We start from the raw sequence: 22,874 nt of genomic DNA on the forward strand, positions 1-22,874 counted from the left end.
TACTATATTTTTTTAAACTACGGCAACTCTTGTGTACATGGGTGTGTGTGTGTGTGTACATATGTGTGTGTGCACATGCATTCTTTAATATCTTTTTTTATTCCCTACTTTAGTTGCTTTAGGCATCCAGCTGTATGTGGATTTCTTTTCCTGAATTCCCAGTGCTGCTTTAGACAGCAAGGAAAACCCAGGAGTAGTCCCTTTTACCACTGCAGAGCCTTCGTGGACCTGCTCAGGCAGTCCTGGTTGGACCCTGGGAATTTTAGGACAAGATTCAAAGATGAAGATTGAGAAATACACACACACACAGACATAACATAATAAAAATAATTATACTTCCCTTCCCACATGGAGGGAGCCCCAGCAGCCACACTTAGGATTTTAGTCCCATATTTGCAAATGCTTTCCTAAGTATAAATCAAAGGTAACATCCCTCATAGCCATCCTAGGAGGTGGGAATTTTCTATTATAGAACCACAATAGTCATTTCTTATCTATCCACATGTACATTGTCTATTTTGTGGGTTACGTATGACATATGTAAACTCCAGGCTGCTTTTTTCTCTTCACCCAGGATGCTTGTAGAGAAAGCATTCCCCACTTATATATGTTAGTATGTATTCTGAAATCAAATCAGTATTGATATTTTTGTAGACTACACCAGATATTTTAGAAGATTGAAATAGGTCAGTATATGTAATTCCAAAGCAAAATCAGTGAGGGTTATTCTTATCACTGCCTTCCTCTTTTTTTATAGTTAATTAATAGATGACTGCACTTAGAGGGCAGGCAGCACCAGGAAGGATGGTTTGTATTTAGGAGATTCTATTTTTAGCCTTTATCAAAAATGAAATATTTGGTAGGCATGAATCTTTGTTGTACACTAAAGTCACATTGTCCAAGGGTTCCAAGAACATGAAGAGAAAACATTAAGAAATATCCAGGAAGCAGAAAATGCAGAATCTACCCTGCCAACAGTAATGATTGGTTTCATTTTGGGAGACAACCTATTCTTTAAAGCTGTGTAGTGCTCTACAAAAGCAGTTTACCTTAATGGTTCCCCAGTGGCTTCAATGAAATCCATTATTATTATGCATTTTATTTTAAACATCATCAAATAACCCTAACATTGTAAAGCTGTTTGAGCAAGACCCAAACTGTAGGTTGAAAAATGATTCATTTATTTCTGTTAAATAGGTTCTGACAGAAAATTTCAGTGAACTGAATTAAATCAGGTTAGTGAAAAGATGGAGGGAAGTTAACATAAGCAAGACAAAGTTCCTTTTCCTCAAAAGGGAAGTGTGACTTTCAAAGTGTGTGTACTCTGTATGCTGGATTAAGGCACATGTTAGCTATTGATGCTAACAAAAGGATATAGAGATGCAAGTAATCCAAAATAGTTGGTATGTAGAACATATATTATCAGTCATGAAAACATGAATATTCTACACTCTCCTAAATGAAACTGTAGTAAGTAGTACACTTTGTATTAGTCTGTTCTCACATTGCTATAAAGAAATACCTGACCAGCTTGGACAACATGGTAAGACCCCCATCTCTACAAGCAATAAAAATAAATTAGCCAGGGGTGGTGGCATGCACCTGTGGTCCCTGCTACTTGGGAGGCTGAGGCAGGAGGATCACTTGAGCCTGAGAGGTCAGGGCTGCAGTGAGCCGTGATTATGCCACCCCAGCCTGCACGACAGAATGAGACTTTGTCTCAAAAAAACAAATACCTGAGACTGGGTAATTTATAAAGAAAAGAGGTGTAATTGGCTCATGGTTTTGCAGCCTGTATAGGAACCATAGTGTCCTCTGCTTCTGGGGAGGCCTCAAGAAGCTCCCAATCATGGCAGAAGGCAAAGGTGGGGCAAGGCGTCTCATATGGTGGGAGCGAGAGCAAGAGAGTACGAGGTGGGTTGGTGCCACACAGTTTTAAACAACCTGATCGAGAAAACTCACTGCAAGAGAACAGCACCAAGGGGATGGTGCTAAACCAGTCATGAGAAATTATCCCTGTGATTCAGCCACCATCCACCAGGCCCCGCCTCCAACACTGGAGACTACAATTTGACATAAGATTTGGTGGAGACGTAGATCCAAACAATATCACACTCTATTTTATATAATAGAACTTTGGAAGGTGTGGCACTTTAATGGATTGCTTAAAACCTGTGGGGTTTTGTTTTTTTGGCCAGGCATGGTAGCTTATGCCTATATTCCCAGCACTTTGGGAGGCTGAGGTGGGTGGATCATTTGAGGTCAAGAGTTCAAGACCCAGCCTGGCCAACATGGTGAAACCCTGCCTCTACTAAAAATACAAAAATTAGCCGGGTGTGGTGGTGGGCACTTGTAGTCCCAGGTACTTGGGAGGCTGAGGCAGGAGAATCACTTGAACTCAGGAGGTGGAGGTTGCAATAAGCCAAGATCATGCCGCTGTGCTCTAGCCTGGGTGACAGAGCAAGACTCCATTTCAAAAAAAAAAAATCTGTGGGGTTTTGTTTTTTTGTTTTTAATACCTCCCTTTGTAGTCTCTCTCACATTTCTTCTCTTCCTGGAGCCTTCTTTCTGTGTTGGTAATGTATGTTTTATGTCATCATTGCCTTGGGCTCTAGTAGAGAAGAAAGTATTAGCTTTAGCAGGGGATAGGAGGCACCAGGCATGTCATCTTGGCCCATGCATCACAAGGGATACCCTGCTCACCTGCGTTCCTCTATTTCTCCCTCAAAGAAGTGAAGAATCTTAGCCTTTTTCACAAGGAAACTAGAAGGCCAAAATTTATTGAGGACAGCTCGGTTTAGGGAAAGCTGAACTGCTGAACTGCCTGTCTACTTATGGTTCCTGCCAGCTGACCTGCTTTCTTCAGTTACTTAGTTACTACTTAATACTAGTTCACTGCAGCAGGTGTTTTCAGGGTCTTAAGTTTATCTTACACTCTAATGGCCTTTTAATGGGAAATATTTAGATTTGAAGTCCAAATCTTATCATGGGGACAGAGTTTCATTCAATTTCAAACACTGCTAGTCATTGAAAGTCAAAGAAAAAGACAGAATTCCCACCCACAAAATCTAGTAGGAGGAACATATATGTAAATAGATCATTAAAACATATAATATGATGTGAACATGAATGAAAGTACGAAATTCTGAATGCATATGGAATTAAAATTGCAGAGAAAGAGGAGTGGGGTTAGGAAAGCCTTCGAAGAAGGCTTCAAAGAAGTGATACCTGATCTAGGTTTTGAAGTATGAAAAAGGAATTTCCCAAGCAGGTAATTGGGCAGGAATTCCAAGATAAAGAATCAAAGATCCCAGCCTTTTCTTCTGTTAAACTGAAAGTCTGTTTTGTTTTTTTTTTAAGTTCATTCTTGGATAGGCAAGGTGGCTCATGCCTGTTATCTTGCCATTTTGGGAGGCCGAGGCAGGAGGATGACTTGAGGTCAGGAGTTTGAGACCAGTCTAGGCAACATAGTGAGACCCTATCTCTACCAAAGGTTTTTGTTGTTGTTTTTAGTTAGCTGGGCATGGTGGCCTGTGTCTGCAGTTCTGCTACTTGGGAGGGTGAGTGAGGTGGGAGGATTGCCTGAGCCCAGGAAGTCGAGGCTGCAGTGAACTGGCATCACACACTGAACTCCAGCCTGGACAGCAGAGTGAAACCCTGTCTCAAAAGACATAAAAAAAGAGTACATTGTTCCAAAATAATGAGAACGACATACTGCTCTTTAAACAGTATTAATTAGGAAAAATTTCAACCTATACAAAGTACATAGAATAGTGTTATAAATGCTCATGTATTCAATGCCTACCTTCAGAAGTTGTCTTGGTTATTTTAAGTAAATTTATGTACACTAAAATGTATAAATCTTAATTGTGTGACTTTATAAGATATAGAATATTTCTTTATCCCACAAAATTCCCTCATGCCTCTTCCTAGTCAGTCTTTACCTTTACCCTCTGATTTTTTTCTTCACTTCTCTGATTTTTGCACCATAGGTTAGTTTTGCCTATTATAGAACTTTATATATGGAAGTAGGCACCATAGATTAGTGATTTTTGCACCATAGATTAGTTTTGCCTGTTTTAGAGCTTTATATATGAAATTAGGCCATATATACTCTTTTGTGTTTAGCTTCTTTTGCTGAGCTTATTGTCAGATTCATCCAAGTTGTTCCTTTTCATTCCTTTTTATGTCAGTCATCCATGTAGTTCATTTCTTTTTATTCCTGAATAGTATTTCATTGTATGAATATCCCACAGTTTATCTGTTTTCCTATTGATAGACACTTGGTGTTTTTTTCAGTCTTTAGCAATTATGAATAAGACCGTATAAACAAATCTTTGTGTGGATGTGTGGACATGTTTCATTTCTCATGGATGAGCACCTAAGAATAGAATTGCTGAATCAGAGAGCAGATATGTATGTAACTTTTATATATACTTGTTCCAAAATGATTGTACTATTTTGCATTTCTACCAGCAGTATATGAGAGTCCTTTTTTTTTTTTTTTTTGTGACAGAGTCTCACTATGTCACCCAGGCTGGAGTGCAATGGCATGATCTCGGCTCATTGCAACCTCTGCTTCCCGGGTTCAAACAATTCTCCTGTCTCAGCCTCCTAAGTGACTGGGACTACAGGTGTGTGCCACCACACCTGGCTAATCTTTTTGTGTGTTTAGTAGAGACGAGGTTTCACCATGTTGGCCAGGCTAGTCTTGAACTCCGTTCTTAGGTGATCTGCCCACCTCAGCCTCCCAAAGTACTGGGATTATATGCCTGAGCCACTGCATCCAGCCTGATAGAAAGTTCTGATTGCTTCATGTCCTCGTAATATCTGGTGTTGTCAGTTTTTTAAATTTCAGCCACTCTAATGGGTGTATAGTGGTATCTCATTGTGGTTTTAGTTTTCATTTCTATGATAACAAATGATGTTGAACTCTTGCTTATGTGTTTATTGGCCATTTGTGTTTTCTTCTCTGTGGAGTGTGAGCCAAATTTCCATTTTCCTTAGTGGGTTGTCTTTTTACTATTGAGTTTCAGAGTCTTTTTAAAAACAAATGCTGGATGTAACTTCCGTGTTAGCTTTATATATTTCCTCCCAGTCCATTGCTTCCCTATTTGTTTTCTTAATTCTATCTTTTAATTTTGAAAAAAAAATTATCAGGAGGTGTTTTTTATTTGTTTGTTTTTTATATTTATTGTTCTTTGTGTTCTGTTTAAAGAAATCTTGCCTACCCCAAGATCAGGACTATATTCGTCAATGTTTTCTTCTTGAAGCTTTATAGTTTTATTAATAATTTTTATAGTGAGGTCTAAAATTCATCTTAATCTAATTTTTATATTTGTCGTGAGGTAGGGGGTCAAGATGAATTTTTTACTTTATGAATACTTGTTTCGACACCATTTGTTGAGACTTTTTTTTCCTCATTGAATTGCTATGGAACTTTCATCAAAAGTCAACTGACCAGTTAGTATATATTTATTTTTAAACTTTTTATTCTCTTTCATTGATTTATTTGTCTATCCTTATGCCAGTATCACACTTTTGATTACTGTAGCTTTATAGTTAAAATCAGGTAATATAGTATTCCAACTTTTTTCTTTCAGTATTTTTTCAGCAACTACAGGTCCTTTGCATTTCCATGTAAATTTTAGAATCTAGAATTTTAGAATTAATCAGTTTTTGCTTTTTAAGCCTGCTAAGGGTATAATTAACAATTATGAATGTGTTGGTCAGTTTGGAGAGAATTTTAACATTAAGCCACTTTTAATACCATTGAATCATCCAATTGATGAACATGTCATGACCCTCAATTTATTTATGTTTTGTTTTCTCCTAGCACTGTTTTTTGTAGCTTTCAGTGTAGAGGTCTTACATGATATGATTCATTTTTGAGAGGGAAAAAGTACTACTATAAATTTTCTCTGGGTGAAAATTTGGCTGCTATATGTCTACACACACACACATACACACACACACACACACACATTTTACTTGTGTCTGTATTTTCTAAATTTCCTACAGTGACAATGTATCAATTTTTTAGTAAGAAAACAAAAAATAAAAAGGGAATCAGTGTATTAGACAGTGTGCTATGCTATTTTATCATTGACTTATGATAAATGTTGATTTTCAGCTAGACCCAGTACAGCTTTCTCTATAACCAGGGTCTTTATCTCTTTTGCTTGTAGTGTATATATGGTTTGGTGCTTACTAAATCCAATGATGTCATTCAAACATTATTATAATCTGTTTTTTATAGGCATTAAAATATATAGGGAACAAAGTGAGAAGACAAAGGATGTGGGGAGGTGGACCAAAGAAAACCAAGATAGAAGAAGCAAGAGAGCTTCTGGCTTCCACCATTCTGACCCATGTCCCAGTGAGTTATACACCTTTGTTGCTGTGAATAATGACTGTGGCATCTGTGCATTCCTGTTAAAGAACGGTGATAAGAGTTTCCCTCATGTAAAGTCTAATTCCTCAAGAGGAAATTCTAAGGAGGATGGTACTGCCCCACCAGAAATAATATTCCATTATCTGCAGTTTATTGATACTCAGAGAATGTTAACTGTATCGCCATCATCATGTTTACTCTCTTGTGGTTACTCTTTCAGTCTTAAATTATTGTTATTTTTATATTCATACATAAATTAGTACTGCTACTAGATTTCATGGTTTTGAAGGACAGAGATGGTGTCTTACATGTTTTTTAAGTGAATGAAAATAAGCGTACATGCCTTGCCCATACATTTTTTTATTGTATGGTAAAATATGCTTATATAAAATATGCTTATTGTATGGTAAAATATGCTTAATGGTAAAATATGTATAACATAAAGTTTACTGTTTTAAGTGTACAATTTTCTGGACTTAAGTACATTCACATTATTGTACAACCATCACCACATCAGATAGTTTTAAAAATGCTTACTGGATGAGTTCATCTTCTAGACTTTGAATTTTAAAGTTTACATTATCCAACTTCCTTCACTTACTGTGAAGATTCCCTGATCCAAACATGCTTAGATGATTTGCATTATCACCCAGCTAGTTAGCACTAAGAGTAAGGGCTAGAACGTATCTTCTGACCCTTGAACTAGTATATAATATTTATTTTTTATTATTATTAAATGGAGATCAGCCATATGGGCATGCGTGATATTAGCAAGAAGCAGCCCTCAATTTTCTTCCCACTTAATGTATATGCTTCTCTTACTAAGTTATAGAATTATTATTTGCTAGATTATCTTGTTAACTAAATAGTCTGGTTTGTAAGGAGTTACCATGTGTTCCATCCATGAATAATCTAATTCAAGGGTTGCAAACACTACCTTCAGGGGCTGACTGTAAAATACTGGAAGATCAAGGGATCTGTGGAAGTCAAGAGTAACCACCTGAACGCATTCAGATCGGACTTTCCTTTATTTAAAACACCTTTAATCTGAATAATACAGGTCTCTCATTCTGCCCCTTGGCTACCATTTGTGCACGTCCTTGATTTAATCCAAAGACTTAGAAAATTCTGAATGTTAAAGCTGGGTCTGAACTGAATTTTAAGCTCTTTTGGATGATTGGAACGAGTCCAAAACTTATAATAGCAAAAATGATAGTAGAAACGAAAAGAGCTTTTGGAGCCTGAGATGTAATTGTTCAAATTCTGGTTTCTTACATCCTACCTGATTAACTTTGGGCAAATCTGAACTTTTCTGAGCTTCAGTTTTCTCTTTGTATGATAAAAGTAATTCCACTTTCTCGCAGGGTTTCTGTGATGATTCAGATATATAATATACATAAAGTTCTATATTTTGCACAGCTCCCCATGTAGCTATTAGGAGCTGCACTTACCTTCATACTGTAACTGAGAAGAATGTTGGGTTAATGAAAGAGGTTTAGTTGATAGAGTCCTGCCCATACTAGCATTTGTTTAATTAGACTGATAAAGATAATCATTTGCACTTTTCTGTGGTTGCATGGAGCCTAAATTACCATTTTAAAAGCTTGGTTATACACAATCCAGTGAGGAATAAAGTCAGAATAGATGGACCAGGGAAAAGATCTTCGTTTTCCAGAATTGTTTAGGATATTATTTACCTAAATGTGATATGTAGGATGATTTTCAGTGATACAGGGCCATTTTTTATGTAGGTAATTATGTACTTATTAGAAAGAATACAATTGGCAGATCAAATCCATTTTTGTGGTGTATGTGATTTTATGGTATTATTGCATAGAATGAAGCTTAGCTTAAAATTGGTTGTTTAAAGATGATTAAACATATTACTGCAGAAGAGGCCTGGGTCTTGATATCCTGGCCTTTCAGTTCCTTGGGGACTGTGGTTCTCCCTGTACTAGTAGCATTAGCATCACCAGATGAATTCTAAGAAATACCTGAACTCTGCCCTAGACCTACTGAATCAGAAACTCTGGGGGTGGATTCCAGTAATCTGTGTCTTGCTTAACAATCCCTCCAGATGATTCTAATGCATGTTAAAGTTTAGAAACCACTGCTCTAAGGGTGATTAGGCTCCAAGATGCCTAAGTCCCAGACCACTCTTTCCTCTAATATAATGTTAAAAGGTCCCCAGAGTTCTGAAACAGGCAACAATTCTGTTTCAGCATTCTGGGGTCATTTTCAGTGCTTTTTTTCTCCCCCTCTTTCAGATAATCCACAGATTAATATCCCACAAAGGAGTATCTGAACCACTCTTAGCTTTCTCCCAAAAGGTTTTATCAGCCACTAGATTGAGAGGATATGACTTTGGGAACAGTCCTGGAAAAAATAATTCATTTCAGGTTAGACCTAGAGTTTGCTTTTCAGCATATAGTCATTAAAAAGGGGTGTGAAATGAGTTAGGGTTCAATCCCAAGGGGTGATGGACTGCACCTCTAATCAAGGAGTGGCATTGTACAGTTCAGTAGGGGTATTTTCCATAAATATCCATATTTATTTCTACTTATAAACATTTTGAGAGAATCTACCAGTGTTTATGCAAAAGGAAAATGTGAAATGGGCTTTGTTAAAAATTGAAAATTTTGTTAATGGAAGTTTAGTTCATTTTTATCATTAACAAGAAAGATAACCAGAACTAGAAGAGTTAGATGTTGTTTCATGTAACTTGGCCACATTAAGATTAGAACAATAAAGTGTAAATTAGATGTACTTAAATGGAGGACCATATAGCTTTTGATACAGCAATTGAAACTGTAAATTACTTATAGCTGCCCAGACACTGAGTTTTTCTGCTTGATATTGTGGTAACTGGTGTTAGGATTATACAGGGGGTTTTTTTGAGGATGAACAAGAGACTTTTCTTTTTAAAGAACTTCTTATTGATGTAATTGTTTTGTGGGTACAAGATAACAAAGTAGCTTTTAGGGCTTCTCTTTTACCACATTCCAGAGTTCTCAGTAATAGAGAGTAAATTGACCTAGAGAAGAAATAAAACTTCCTTTGAAGGAAAATGGAGTTTTTGAAACACATACAGAATTATAACATCCTACATTATTTACTGGAATTACTTAGCAGCAGCAACAAAATGTATGAAGGAGAATACTTGCTTTTTTTTTTTTTTTTCTTGGAATGCAATCTGTTTATTGTCACAGTGATAAATTAATAAAAGGGATTTCATTGGGATTTTACTAAATGATTAAGGTAAGTAAAAAGGAAATCTTATAATAGTATGTATCATCTGTGGAAAAGCTTATAAATATTCCTTGGAATTGGCAGAAGCTCAGGCTACATTCTCAAAATTTGCCTTTTTAGATGTAGGGAAAGGATCTACTTCAGTGTTTTTGTCTCTCCAGACAAACCAGTGCAATTATTTTACCAGTTCTGATTCAACTTACTGATTGAGCCAGATTCATTCATATAGATTTCAGTGTTTCTACTAGAGAAGATTGACTAGAACATTTGCTACAAATTCATTCATCTGTTCATTCATTCAGCAGATATTTGTTGCATGCCAGGCAAGATTTTAGTACAATTCTTGTTATCACTGCATAACAAACAATTCTAAAACTTAATGGCTTAATGTAACTATTTATTGTATATCTCATGATTCTGTGGTGTGATTGGATTTAACTTCAGTTGGAGGAGGGAGTTCTCATTTCAGGTCTCATAGGAAGTTGCAGACAGATAACAGCTGAGGCTAGAGTGATCTGGAAGCTCACCTGGGCTGGACATTCAAGATGGCATCTTCACTTACATCTCTGGCCCCTCCTTGATTTTCCATTTCTTTGAGATTTTACTAAATGAAATGTAGCCTCTCTCTCTGCACAGTAGTGTTCTGGACTTCTCATGTAGTGTCTGAGGACTCTAAGAGAAAGGAAGAGGAAATTGCCATTTCACTTAAAAGTGAATTCTGGAATTGGCTTGTTATCATTTCTACTGTGTTCTCTTGGTGAAACTAATCATAGGATAATCCCAAGGGAGTGATGGATTCCACCTTTAATGAAGAAATGGCATGAAGTATATAGGATGGGAATAAGTTGATAGTAGTCATGTTTGACACAAAGGTACTCACAGGTGCTGAGGACAATGATGAAAAGTCATCTTCTCGGCTCAGGAAGTTTCCAGACTAGTTGAATTTATTTGAATGGAGAGAATCATAACAATTCAGTATTTTCTTACTTAAATGTTATAATGTTGATATTTTTCTTGAGGTACATTAAATTTTAGTGTCCATTTTCTCAAAATTTTTCTCCAATTTCTGACTCAACAGGTTAAGGAATTCAATTTCCGAGCCAAATGTATCTATACTGCAGTGATGGTGCGAAGAGTAATTCTGGCCCAAGGAGATAATAAAGTTGACGACAGAGATTATTACGGTAACAAGCGACTGGAATTGGCAGGACAGGTGATTTAATTATTTTATGTCAGAAATCTTATTTTCCTTAATAAAAATTAATTTGGTTTTCATTTCACATAAGAGGAAGAAACATTTGAATGAAATATAGTATGCATGTTTGAAGTATAAATATTTCATACCCGACTTATTTCTTAGAATTCCTTTAACTATAAAAACATTAATTTTTTAGATGTTAATAGTTCATGACGTATATCTTTTTTTGGGATGTTTACCCTCATTTTGTATAATATACAAAGTGAAGTATGACCTTAAGTAATATCATTTATTCGTTTAACAAATATTTGCTAAAGACCTATTGTGTTCTAGTCATACTCCTAAGTACTAGTTATAGAAGAGGGAGTTAGACAGACAAAAGCCCCTTTTCTCTTATTCCTTATAGTCCAAGTGAGGGGGAGAGACAACAATCAAGGAAACAATCCCAATTGTTTGAGTGACATAGTAGAGGTAAGTTAGTGAGGATATCTCTAATCCCATTTTAAGCCTTAGCTGATAAATGACATTTTATTTTGAGAGTGTGTATCTCTTTCAGCCAGCTAGCAAGCATCCAAAAATCTTTGGCTAGCAAATATCTAAAAAGCTCCAGTTAATTTTTTAGTTTAGATACTGTATTTTTCTGTTTTAGAAATTTCCTTTGGGTATTTTTTCATAACTTCTTTCTCTACAGAGATTTCTTATTTGTTCATCCATCATGAGCATATTTTTATTTATATCCTTGTATTTTAATAGCTACCTTAAAACCTTTGTCTGCTAATTTCAACATCTCATTCATTTTGGGGTCAGTCTCTTCATTAGCTTTTTTCTTGAATGTGGCTGATGTTTTTCTATTTCTTCTTATGCCTAATAATTTTGGATTGAGACGTGATAGACATTGTGGATAAGTTGTAGAGGCTCTGGATTCTGCTGTATTCCTCTAAAGAGTGTTCCAGTTTTTGTTTTTGTTTTTAAGACAGTGAACTTGGCTGAAAAACCTCTGAATCCTGCCTCCTTACAGCAAACATCAGCTAAAATATTTGTTTAGTTCTTTCAGTCATAGCTGGGGTCAACTGGGGATTTAGACAGAGTTTAAATATGGAATTTGAAATTTCCTCACTTACATTCCAGCTGCTGAGGTAGCTCAGATCTTTTTCTTTTGGTTCTTCAATCCAGTAAGCGTGCAATTTACTTTCTCATGTTTTAGCTTTCTGATTTGACAAGGACCACTGCCGCCCTTAGGTGAAAAGCCTTAAAAAGGAAACTCTCTCCAACGATTTCTTTTGTTAAGCATTCCTTTTCTTCAGTTTCTTCCTGCTTCCTGATACTCTGCAATGCGTATCAAGTAGTTTTATCTAACATTTTGTCTAGATTATACAGTTGAGCCTCATTATTTGTGCATTCCATCTTTGCAGATTTGTCTACTTGCTAAAATGTATTGCAACCTCCAAATCTGTATTTAACAGCCATTTTATTGGCCATTTGCAGGCATATGTAGAGCTGCAAAAAATTTCAGTCACTTTATACACGTGTTCCTACTTGCAGTCTAACAAAGCAATGTTCTGCCTTCTTGTTTGAGTTCCTGTACTATAAACAAGTGTCCTCTGCTATTTTGATTTGCATTTCCCTAAAAATGGATGATGTTATACACCTTCTTTGAAGAAATGAAATATATTCAAGTCTTTTGCGCGTTTAAAAATTTTTTTCTTGTTGTTGAGTTGTAGGAGTTCTTGGTATATTCTGGATACATATGTATATCACATATATGATTTGCAATTATTTTCTCCTATTCTGTAGGTTGTTTCTTCACTTTCTTGGCAGTGTCCTTTGATGTACAACAATTCTTAATTTTGAAAGATTTCTGTTTGTCTACTGTTTTTCTTGTTGCCATTGCTTTTGACATCATATTCATGAGATTATATCCAAATTGGGTGTCATAAAGATTTATCCAATGTTTTCTTCTAAAGTTTTACAGTTTTAGTTCTTAAGTTTAGTCCTTTAGAGTGAGAGTTTTGATAGATGTACAATTCTCGGTTGATAATTATTATCTCTCACCATTTGGTGGTAGAGGTATTTATTGTCTCCCACCATTTGCTACTTTGTTTGTTTGTTTGTTTTTTTACTTTACCGATATTTCACCTCCTTCTGCCTCAGGTTGCCATCTATAAAAACGGGGTTCATGCCATGTACCTTTTAGGATTGTTATGGGATTAGATGAATGATGTATACCATACCTTGAATGGCACAGAGCCATTGTAGTTCCTTCATAGGTGTTCTGTCTTATCTCTCTAGGTGCTTTTAAGATCTTCTTTTGGCTTTTGTTATTTTTCAGTTTCTTTATGATATGGCTTGGTGTGAATTTCTTTTATTTATTTTACCTGGTATGTGTCTGTTCCTGCTACCCATGGTAGCAGGACTTTAGTCAGAAAATTTCTGATTAATGACTTTAATCAGAAAAATTATCAGCTATTATCTCTTCAAGTGTTGCCTATCCTCCCTTCTTTCTATTCTCTTTTTCAGATTTTCCAACTAAATGTGTTTTAAACTCTTTTTTTTCCCCGTGTCTCTTAACCTCTGTTTTCTTTTTTCTATTATCTTTGTTCCTTTACTGCATTCTGAGCAATTTTTTTGTGATTTAGCGCTCAGTTCATTTTCTATTCAGCCATGTTCAGTAATTGAGTTTTTCTTGTTTACTTTTTAGTAATTTGTTGGTTTTACATTTTATGATGAAAATTCTCAAACATTCAGAAAAGTTGGAAGAATGATTTTGTGGTCATTTTGATTGTCTTATTTTGTGTGCATTTTTTTATTTCACCATCGATTTACATAGCTATTTTTATTCCATATCTGATTACTATATTTAAGCATCTAGAATCTAATATGCCATTAATTATAAAATGGACCACTATTTTTATTTCAACTAAGAAATAAAACACATCACCAGTTAAATTATGATCCAGTGTTAAGTGTTAAGGTGTATCCCATGTTCAGAATGGGCTACAAAAGTAAAAAAAAAAATTCCAATCAGTGAAATATAGTAGTAATTCCAGTATCTCATGTTCTAAAGCACTGAGTTAGTTGTTTTTGATTACTCTTACTCAAGATAGCTTGGTTTCTTGTGAGTTCAGCTACGTTTATGAACTCATATTTATTTGATCTCAGATCCTGAGTGGTATACTAAGGATATTTTCTTTTGGGAATATGTATTTTCTTTTGCAGGGACTAATGCTGATCTGGAACTTCTAAGTCGTCTTACATGATTCTGAGGATTATGAGTTTCAAGTTCACATCCCTTATCATGTCAGTGAACTTTGATTTAGTCTGCAGATTCCTAAGCTGATATCAATATTTATTCTCAGGGCAACTCTGCCATTTGGGTTTGCTTATTGCTCCCTACATCCTACCGTGGCTTCACCTCATTTTTAAATCTTGTGACTCTTGGTGGTTAGGGGAGAGGGTGCCTCAAGAGTTTTCTTATTCTTCCTACAACCCCAGCAATACATGAGAAGCATGTTTTATCCAGAATCTAGTCATATTGTAGCAACCAGACTCCTCAGAGGATCTAACTCAGTATGCTGCAAGCGGCAGAGGTCCCTTCATTTTCACAGTAGACTTGAAGCTTCGTGAGGACACAGACTGTATCTTTCTTGTTCATCTTAATAAACTTAGCAACTAATAAGATGCCCCGGATATAGTTTCATCACATTTGTTGTAGTAATGAATCAACTAATTACATGTTCTAAAATAGTTTACTTTAAAGCCCCTTTTAATTCTGATATTCTTTCTTCATTTGCTTTCTTCATTTGCAGTTAGCAGTGCTATCTACCCATGCTGCTGAGCTACAAACCTCTATATCACTCCAGACTCTTTCTGTTCCTTCATGTTACACATCAGGTTCGTCAGATCATCAAATCCTGCCTGTGCCACTTCCTGAAATGCATCTCTAATTTATATCCAGTGTAACTGTTAGAGCACAGGCCTTCAACAGTGTAACCTTACCCCAACTTCATTCATCTTCCACAGTACTAATAAAATTATTTTAACACACAAATGCAATCTTCTCACTCTTGTGCTGAGGCGATTTGAATGGCTCCCTTTGAAAGCTGTGAGGTCACTACAGTGAGATGTGATGTGGTTAATAGAAGATGCCAAGTTAGGGAATGATGTGTCAGCCAAATCCTTTAGCAATTTCGAGTCTGTGTTGTTGGTAACAATTCTACTTAAGAGATCAGTCTGTGTGGTTGTCACAGAGGGATGATGGTGTGGTTGAAGAGAAGAGGTTGCCAAGTTTCCTTAATAATTAAAGATGTGGTAATTTAGGGGTATGGTTGTATAAAGCACTAACATGCTCCTAATTAGAGGTACTACATCTTGAGTCCCCAGGAATTTTCCCAGGAGATATGTATCTGTGAATGATACCACCAGCCTAGAATGAGATTTGTAAAGCCCAAGACACGTCTTTTGTTATTCCAATGATTATTCATTTGTTTTACCAACTTAAACAAATATCTTTAATTTTTTAAAAAAGTTATGATTAAAAAAAATAGTAAAAATTAGAAACATTGTAAATGTAAACATTGTAAATAACTTCTAGCAGAAGTCGTTCTTAGTAAACATTTTTTAAAGAAGTAGCACAGCAAAAGAATTTTAAACAAAAAAGTTTGCAGTGAAAAGTGAGTCTCTCCCACCTCTGACTCACCTTTCCATCTTACTCAGTTCCCCAGTTCTCCTTTCCAGAAAGTCAATTTTCCTATACCATACTCTATCCTTTCAGAGACATTGTATGCATATGCAAATCTCTTTATTAACTGATTTTAAAGTTAAAACATTGGAAACTATTGCCCTGAAAACTATTCAGGCCTCTGTGTGAATTTATGCTTAGTGGGGCTTCTTTGGTGACCTTTGTCAGGGACAAGTTTGGAGTCAGGTTTTGCAAGTTTGGAAGAAATTATATAAAGGAACAGTTTGTTCTCATTAATGTGAAACAGATTTTTCAAAGCAGTAATGTTCGAGAATGTTATTTGACCATTACTGTCAAGCCCTTTAACTTAAGGGGGAATTTAATCAGTTAAATGAGTCTGTTGCTACAGAAATAGACATGTATCTGCTTATGTATGTGCTGTTTAGTTATGAACAATTGCATACACACCACTATATATAATGTGTGTGCATTAAGTCTCATAAAGCAAATACTTTTATATTCCCATTCAATTTAAGAATGAATACAGCATCAATACATTTGAATCCTCCATGTGCCTTCTCTTGTTCTTGGCTGCCCCTCCCATCTGTGTCTGGAGGCTCTGGCCATGTGCCTGCCTATTCACTTGGTGCAAAGCAATCCCAACACATTACTGGACATTTTCTGTGTCATTAGTCCTTTTCCCAGGAGCATTCGCAGCAGACCTGAGCTTTAGATATAGGTTTCAAAGTTTTTAAAGCATGAACTCTTAGTTGGAATCCCAATATTAAAACAGATAAAAGTTGAGCCCTTTTGGTTGAGGTGGGGCAGAAGGGCTTTTCTGCCTCCTTCCCCTTCCCCTGAAACTCTGCCATGGAACTCATAAGCCCAATTTCCTCTGTAGAAGGATGTTTAGATTCTTTCACAGAGCCTGCCGGGTCCTTGATGATTGTGCCCCTCTGTGCCTTTCCAGCCTCATCTCATGCCAAGGTGAGCCACTTACATCTTTCCAAACATATCATAATGCTCTTCTATCACTCCTTCCTTTGAGTTATTCCTTCTACCAAAGCTGCCTCTCCCTTGTATCCCATTCACCCTCTCTAAAGAGGAGCTCTTCCTTATTGATCATCTGAGCCCTTTCTGAAACTGTGACCTCCTAGGTGCAGTTAGTTGCTCTGTCTTCCTTAGGCCAGTAGCAATTTATTCAAGTCTTTATTTGCATACTAAATTAACATATAATTCTTTACTTCCATGCTTCTTTCCCCTTTTAGATTGTAAGCTCATTGAGGACAGGAACCATTTATATTCATCTCTTCATTTCTACTTAAGTGCAGGCTGATATTTGAATAAGGATAAACTGATTTCCTGCAGGCTTGCAAACTGCATTCCAGCAAGAGACACAAGCAAGTTCACATCTCCTAAAGCAGGAATGAGTTTAGGGACTGCCGGAACTGATAAAGGGTCCGTGTGGCTGGAGTGAGGTGTCAGGGTGGTAAGAAATGACATTTGAGACCCAGGTAGAGGCTGGATTGTCTGGGGCCCTGTGTGTCATGGAAAGGAACTTGGATTTAATTCTACATACAGTGGAAGACCACTGAAGAGCTTTAGTCAGGGGAGTGACATGATCTGATTTTTAGTTTAGAAAGATCTGATGTGGCGATAAACAGGCCAAGAGTGGACCAGCTAAGAGCTGTAGCAGTTTTCCAGATGAGAGATGGTGGGGCTGGGATGATCACAGCAGATGGTACCACAACTACAATTTTAAAACTCGAATTATGGAATTACAGCATTTTAGGTTTTAGAAAAAAAATTAATATCTGGACTACTGAGGAAGCTGTGTTTGGTTAATGGGCCACTACTTAGTAGGTAGGTTTTTGGCCACCTTCAGATTGACCACTGTGCAAGGAATTATGGGTATCCTCACCACCATCAATCCCAATTTTTAGTATTTTTAATTGGGAAAAATTGTGATGTTAAATGAATCCATTAAAAAAAAGTTGATTGTTTAGAGGAATAAGGAATGGAGTAAGGAGGGGGGAAAGGAGAGCCGATCCTGTTGCTTAAAAAATTAGAATTAGAAAGAGGGTTCCCATGTGCAAGAAAACATAGCTTTCTAAACAACGTAAAGACATAAAAGGCATTGTGTTGGCAAAAATGTGTAAAAACAATAGCTGCTAATTTCACACCCCATGGGATGAGGGAGCATAAATGTGCTTCAGCTTTAGATAACAGAGTTGTCTCCACTGGCCAAGCAGGTTCACAGAGCTTTCCCTCAGTCTTGCTGCCACAAGAGGGTTGGCAGGCCAGGCGCCAGTAGAGGTGTTAGCAAAACCTACCGATTTCAGGCTTAATCTTTTCACCTACCTTTTCTTTTTCGGTAATGTGTTCATTATTTGCTGAGCATTACTCTGTTCTTTGTCTGCAAATTTTTTGTTTCTAATGCAGCTTGCTTTGTATGGGTGAGATATGGAATGGCACCAAAATCCGGCACCCTGGAAAGCCAGGGATTTCCACCCTATGACAAAAGAATGCCGTCTTGACTTCAGAGATTGCCTAATCCCAGCTGTTCTGATAATGTAATTAAGGCTGCCTAATGTCTTTAATTTTGCAACCAGTTTGTGTGAAAAGGAGAATTTGGCACTCTGAAGGCTTAAACACTAAATAGCAATCTCAGGATGCCTAATTAGAATTCTCTGACATTAAGCTAATTGGTGAAACTGTATTTCAGCAGCTTAACTTCTTTATTAATTTTTTTAGCATTTTCATTGAAAATCAATTGATGAGCTGTCAGCATTTTTTCCTGAAGTATGATTTGCTGTTTACTGCTCCTGTCTTAAACAGGCTGAAAGGCCTTATACTAGCAAGGTATTGAATATTATCACCAACATTCCTTCCCTTTTAGTCATTTTACTTTTGACCTAAATAATGTGGTTTATTGTGTGGATGGCCTCGTGGTTTCTCACTGCTTTGTGAACTTGGACAGCATTTTTTCTTTTAAAGTGAAATTTTAGGAGTGGAGAAATTTAATAATCAGGCAGTATTTCTCTTGACTGTTCTCTCAGTTTTTACTTGTTTAGTACCAAGGACATTTCCTAGTGTTTGAATCAAGGGGCTACAATAAATTCATCTGGAATCCAAAAAAACTTTGTCATAATTTGAGACAAACGTGTTTAAGTGTAAGGGACTAATTAAAATAGAGCTGAGCTTTTGTGGTTTAGGTTGAGGGCATTCGATTCTGTTCAGGATGCTTATTCAAGTTCCTTTTGCCAGTTTTCACAGGAAGCTGTTGGAATGGGCTTCTTCATCCCCTCTCACCCCTCTGCACCTGCTTCCATTCCCATATTCTTTCTTTCTAAGAGTGAAACTGCTGGGTCTCACTGTAAGAAAGGATTAAGCTCTCAGGGAGGAAGTTTTCTTTTTAGAACACTTCTGACATGGTAAATTCAAATCCAAGATCGAGGCTTTTCTATCCACAAAGTTGTTTTTAGTAGAAAAGTGGAAGGACATGTCTTAACTATAAAGAAGGAAAAGCATGAAATCCAATTCCACTTAGGAAATTCCTTCTTTGGCACTGGCTAGAGGAGAAGATTCATTTGCTTTGAATACCTTCTTCATTCTGAGTCAAAAAAAACTACCTATCAGAAACATTCAGGAATATAGTCAGTATGGAATTTGGAAAATCTTTAGCTTAAACGTATTTCACCGAACTTCAGAATTCTTTAAGAAATTAATTAATATAAATATACCCCCCATACTACTTTAATGTTTTGTTATTTAACTTAGATCACAAATATATTGAGCTTTTTTCTTCCACTGCACAGAAAAAGATGTGTACAAAGGGAAAAAAACTGATAGGATTAATTTTATAGGGTAATTTAATATTTGTGAGATCTGTTACATTATTGAAGAAGTCTGCCTGCTTTTTATTTGTAGTGAGCCAGCTATTTAGTTAGTTTTGCTTTTTTTTTTTTTTCTTTAATGAATTTGATATAGCTGGTGTTCTGGTTTTGTGTTGCTATATTACATGCTATCCCCAAATAGTGACTTAAAACAACGACCATTTTATTCCTCACAATTTTGTGGGTCAAGAATTCAGGCAGGACTTGGCTATTTGATTCTTCTGTTTAACATGGTGTTGATGGAGGTTGGTTGATAGGTGTTCTGCTAGAGGATGGTGGGAAGGACTGGAAGGCTAGATTCAAGCCTTTCCAGAGTTGTCACATCAGGTGGCTCAGGAATCCAAGAGTAAGTGTTTCCCATAGACGAGAAAGTATGTGACCTTAATGACCTAGACTGAAAGTCACATCATTACTTATGTTTATTCTATTGTTCAAATAATCCCCACCCAGATGTGGGGCAGTGGGGAGGAGGAGTCGGGTGGGCCACACCTCTCAATGTTGAGTTCAGGGATCAGTCAGAGATTTGGGCAAAGTTTATATATATATATAATTTGGAGTTTTCTTCCTTCGGTTCTCTCCTTTATGGAATTCCCCTTTACCTTCCAGCTACTCAAATCCAGTAGTTTAACTCTTTTTCTTCTGTTTCTTCAATCCAGTAAGATGGCAGGTCTTTCTCTGAGTTTCAGCTTCCCAATGTGGCTTGGACCCTTTTTCTTAATGTGGCCTACCCTTAGGTGAAAAGCCTTAAAAATGAGACCTGTACCCAGTGCCATTCATTCTCAATGCCCTGCTTTTGGACACTCCCTAGTGCCTTCAAAGAGTTTTTAAATGTTTTGTCCAGAATTTATAATTATTATATGCTGGTGAATCTGTCTGATAGGACCTACTCTACCAGTTCAGGAAATAGAGCCATCTAGTCTGTTTTCATGACTTACTGTTCCATCCCATTGATTTGGCTTCCAAAATCACATGGGTTTCAAATATCACTGTGGCTTAATAGCATTTGTAGGTAATTTTTAACATAAAAATTAAATCGTTACATTTATATGTTATGAAGGGTACAAATAAAATGAACACTCTTTGAGGCTACTAGTCTACTCAACAACTAGAATATTACTAATACCATTTCATTTACCTATGTACCCCCTACTGTGTCTTCACTTTCCCCTACTATCCTGAACTTTTGCATTTTTTAATTTCTTGATTTATATAATTTACATTTTTAATTTTAAAGTTTTAAAATTATTTATTACAGTATGAGCTTTGCTTACTTTTGAGCTTTATATAGATCCAGACCATATATTTTTTCTGTAATTTTTTTATTTCAACATTAAGATATATGTGTATTGTTGTATGTCACTGTAGTTTATTTTCATTTCTGTATTATATTTCATTGTGTCAGGATCTGATACAGTATGATGAATACCACTTCATTCATTCTACTGATCAAGGACTTTGTATTGTGTCTCCCCATTTGATGTAAAAAAAAAAAAAAAAGGCATTCTTATTTATATCTCCTGGTTCCCATATGCAAGAGTTTCTCTAAGGGTGATTGCGTAGTCATCAAATCAGAGTCAAGTTAAATTTTTACCTGAACTGGAGAATGTGAAACTAGTTTCCCAAGTATTTCTACATTAAGTGGTATATGAATTTTTTTTTTTCATTTTTTTTTTGTGGGGGGGAGGAAGGCAGGAAGGGAGGGAAGAAGGACGGTAGGGAGGAAGGAAGGGATGAAGGAAGGAAGGAAGGGAGGAAGCGGGGAGGGAGGGAGGGAGGGAAGGGAAGGAAGGAAATCAAGCAATGAGAGAGACATTGCCAACCTGGATCTAGAGGTTTACAAGTTGATTTCTTTTTTTTTTGAGAAAAGGAAAGAAAAAAAAAATAAGTAAAGGAGAGGAAGAAAGAGGAGGAAAAAGAGGGAGAGTAAATGGAAATATTGCTTTATTTTGAAAAAAATTGGGTATTAATAATGGCCAATCAATGTTTCATTTAAACTTATGGGTAGGTGTGATGTGGTATTGACAAGAATGTATATTTTGTGTATTTGAAGTGGAGAGCTCTATAAATATTTATTAAGTTTACTTGTTCTGTATCTGAGTTCAAGTCCTTGATATCCTTATTAATTTTCTGTCTCATTGAATCTAAGTCTCGTATCTGGGTGTTAGGATCGTTAGCTCTTATTGTTGCATTGATCCTTTTATCACTATATCTTTGTTGCTTTAAAATCTATTTTATCCAATACAAGAATTGCAACTCCTGCTTTTTATTTATTTATTATTTATTTTTGCTCCCCATTTGGTTGGTAAATCTTTCTCCATCCCTTTGTTTTGAGTCTTTGTGTATCCTTGCATGTGAAACAGGTCTGGATGTAACATGCCGTTGAGTTTTGGCTGTGTCTTTTGATTGGGGGATTTAGTCAATTTAAATTTAGGGTTACTGCCATTTGATGTTGACTGGCTGTTTTATCTATTCATTGGTGTAAATTCCTCTTTATGTTGGTGCTCTTTACTTTTTGGTATATTTTTAGAAAGGCTAATACTGGTTGTTTCTTTCTGTGTGTAATGCTTCTTTCAGAAGCTCTTGTAAAGCAGGCCTGGTGGTAATAAAATCTCGGAGTACTTGCTTGTTCATAAAAGATTGTATTTTTCCTTCAGTTGTGAAGCTTAGTTTGGCTGGATATGAAATTCTGGGCTGAAGGTTCTGTTCTTTGAGGATGTTGAATATTGGCCCCCACTCTCTTCTGGCTTGTAGAGTTTCTGCTGAGAGATCTGCTGTAAGTCTGATAGGCTTGCCTTTGTGGGTAACCTGACCTTTCTCTCTGGCTGCCCTTAGTATTTTCTCCTTCGTTTCAACCCTGGTGAATCTAACGATTATGTGCCTTGGGGTTGCTCTTCTTGAGGAATATCTTTGTGGTGTTCTCTGTATTACCTGGGGTTGAATGTTGACCTGCTTTGCTAGTTTAGGAAAATTTTCCTGAATAATATCCTGAAGGGTATTTTCCAGCTTGGATTCATTCTCTCCGTCGCATTCAGGTACACCTATCAAACGTAAATTTGGTCTTTTCACATAGTCCCACATTTCTTGGAGACTTTGCTCATTCCTTTTTATCCTTTTTTCTCTAATCTTTTCTTCACGTTTTATTTCATTAAGTTGGACTTTGACCTCTGATATCCCTTCTTCTGCTTGAACAATTCGAGTGTTTAAACCTGTGCATACTTCTCGGAGTTCCTGTATTGTATTCTTCAGTTCCATTAATTCACTCATACTCTTCTCTAAGTTGTCTATTCTCAATAGGATTTCATCAAACCTTTTTTCAAAGTTCCTAGTTTCTTTACGTTGGGCTACAACATGTTCTTTTAACTCACCGAAGTTTGTTATTATCCATTCCTTGAAGAGTGATTCTGTCATCAGGATGCGCTCGTTCTCCATCAAGCCTTGTTCCATTGTCGATGTGGAACT

At 36.4% G+C, this 22,874-nt stretch overlaps 1 protein-coding gene across 7 annotated transcripts in view; it reads left to right on the top strand.

The window, feature by feature from the left end:
* The window catches only part of POLR3B (RNA polymerase III subunit B), a 144,209-nt gene that overhangs the window by 37,723 nt on the left and 83,612 nt on the right, over positions 1-22,874 (top strand). For all 7 annotated transcript variants that reach the window (XM_078337180.1, XM_002752939.7, XM_017976339.4 and 4 more), the window contains 2 exons: positions 6,260-6,379; positions 10,722-10,856. In XM_078337180.1, coding sequence (XP_078193306.1) covers positions 6,260-6,379; positions 10,722-10,856 — 255 coding nt within the window. The remainder of the gene's footprint in view (positions 1-6,259; positions 6,380-10,721; positions 10,857-22,874) is intronic.

The sequence above is a fragment of the Callithrix jacchus genome, chromosome 9, assembly GCF_049354715.1.
Source record: "Callithrix jacchus isolate 240 chromosome 9, calJac240_pri, whole genome shotgun sequence".
Classification (NCBI taxonomy): domain Eukaryota; kingdom Metazoa; phylum Chordata; class Mammalia; order Primates; family Cebidae; genus Callithrix; species Callithrix jacchus.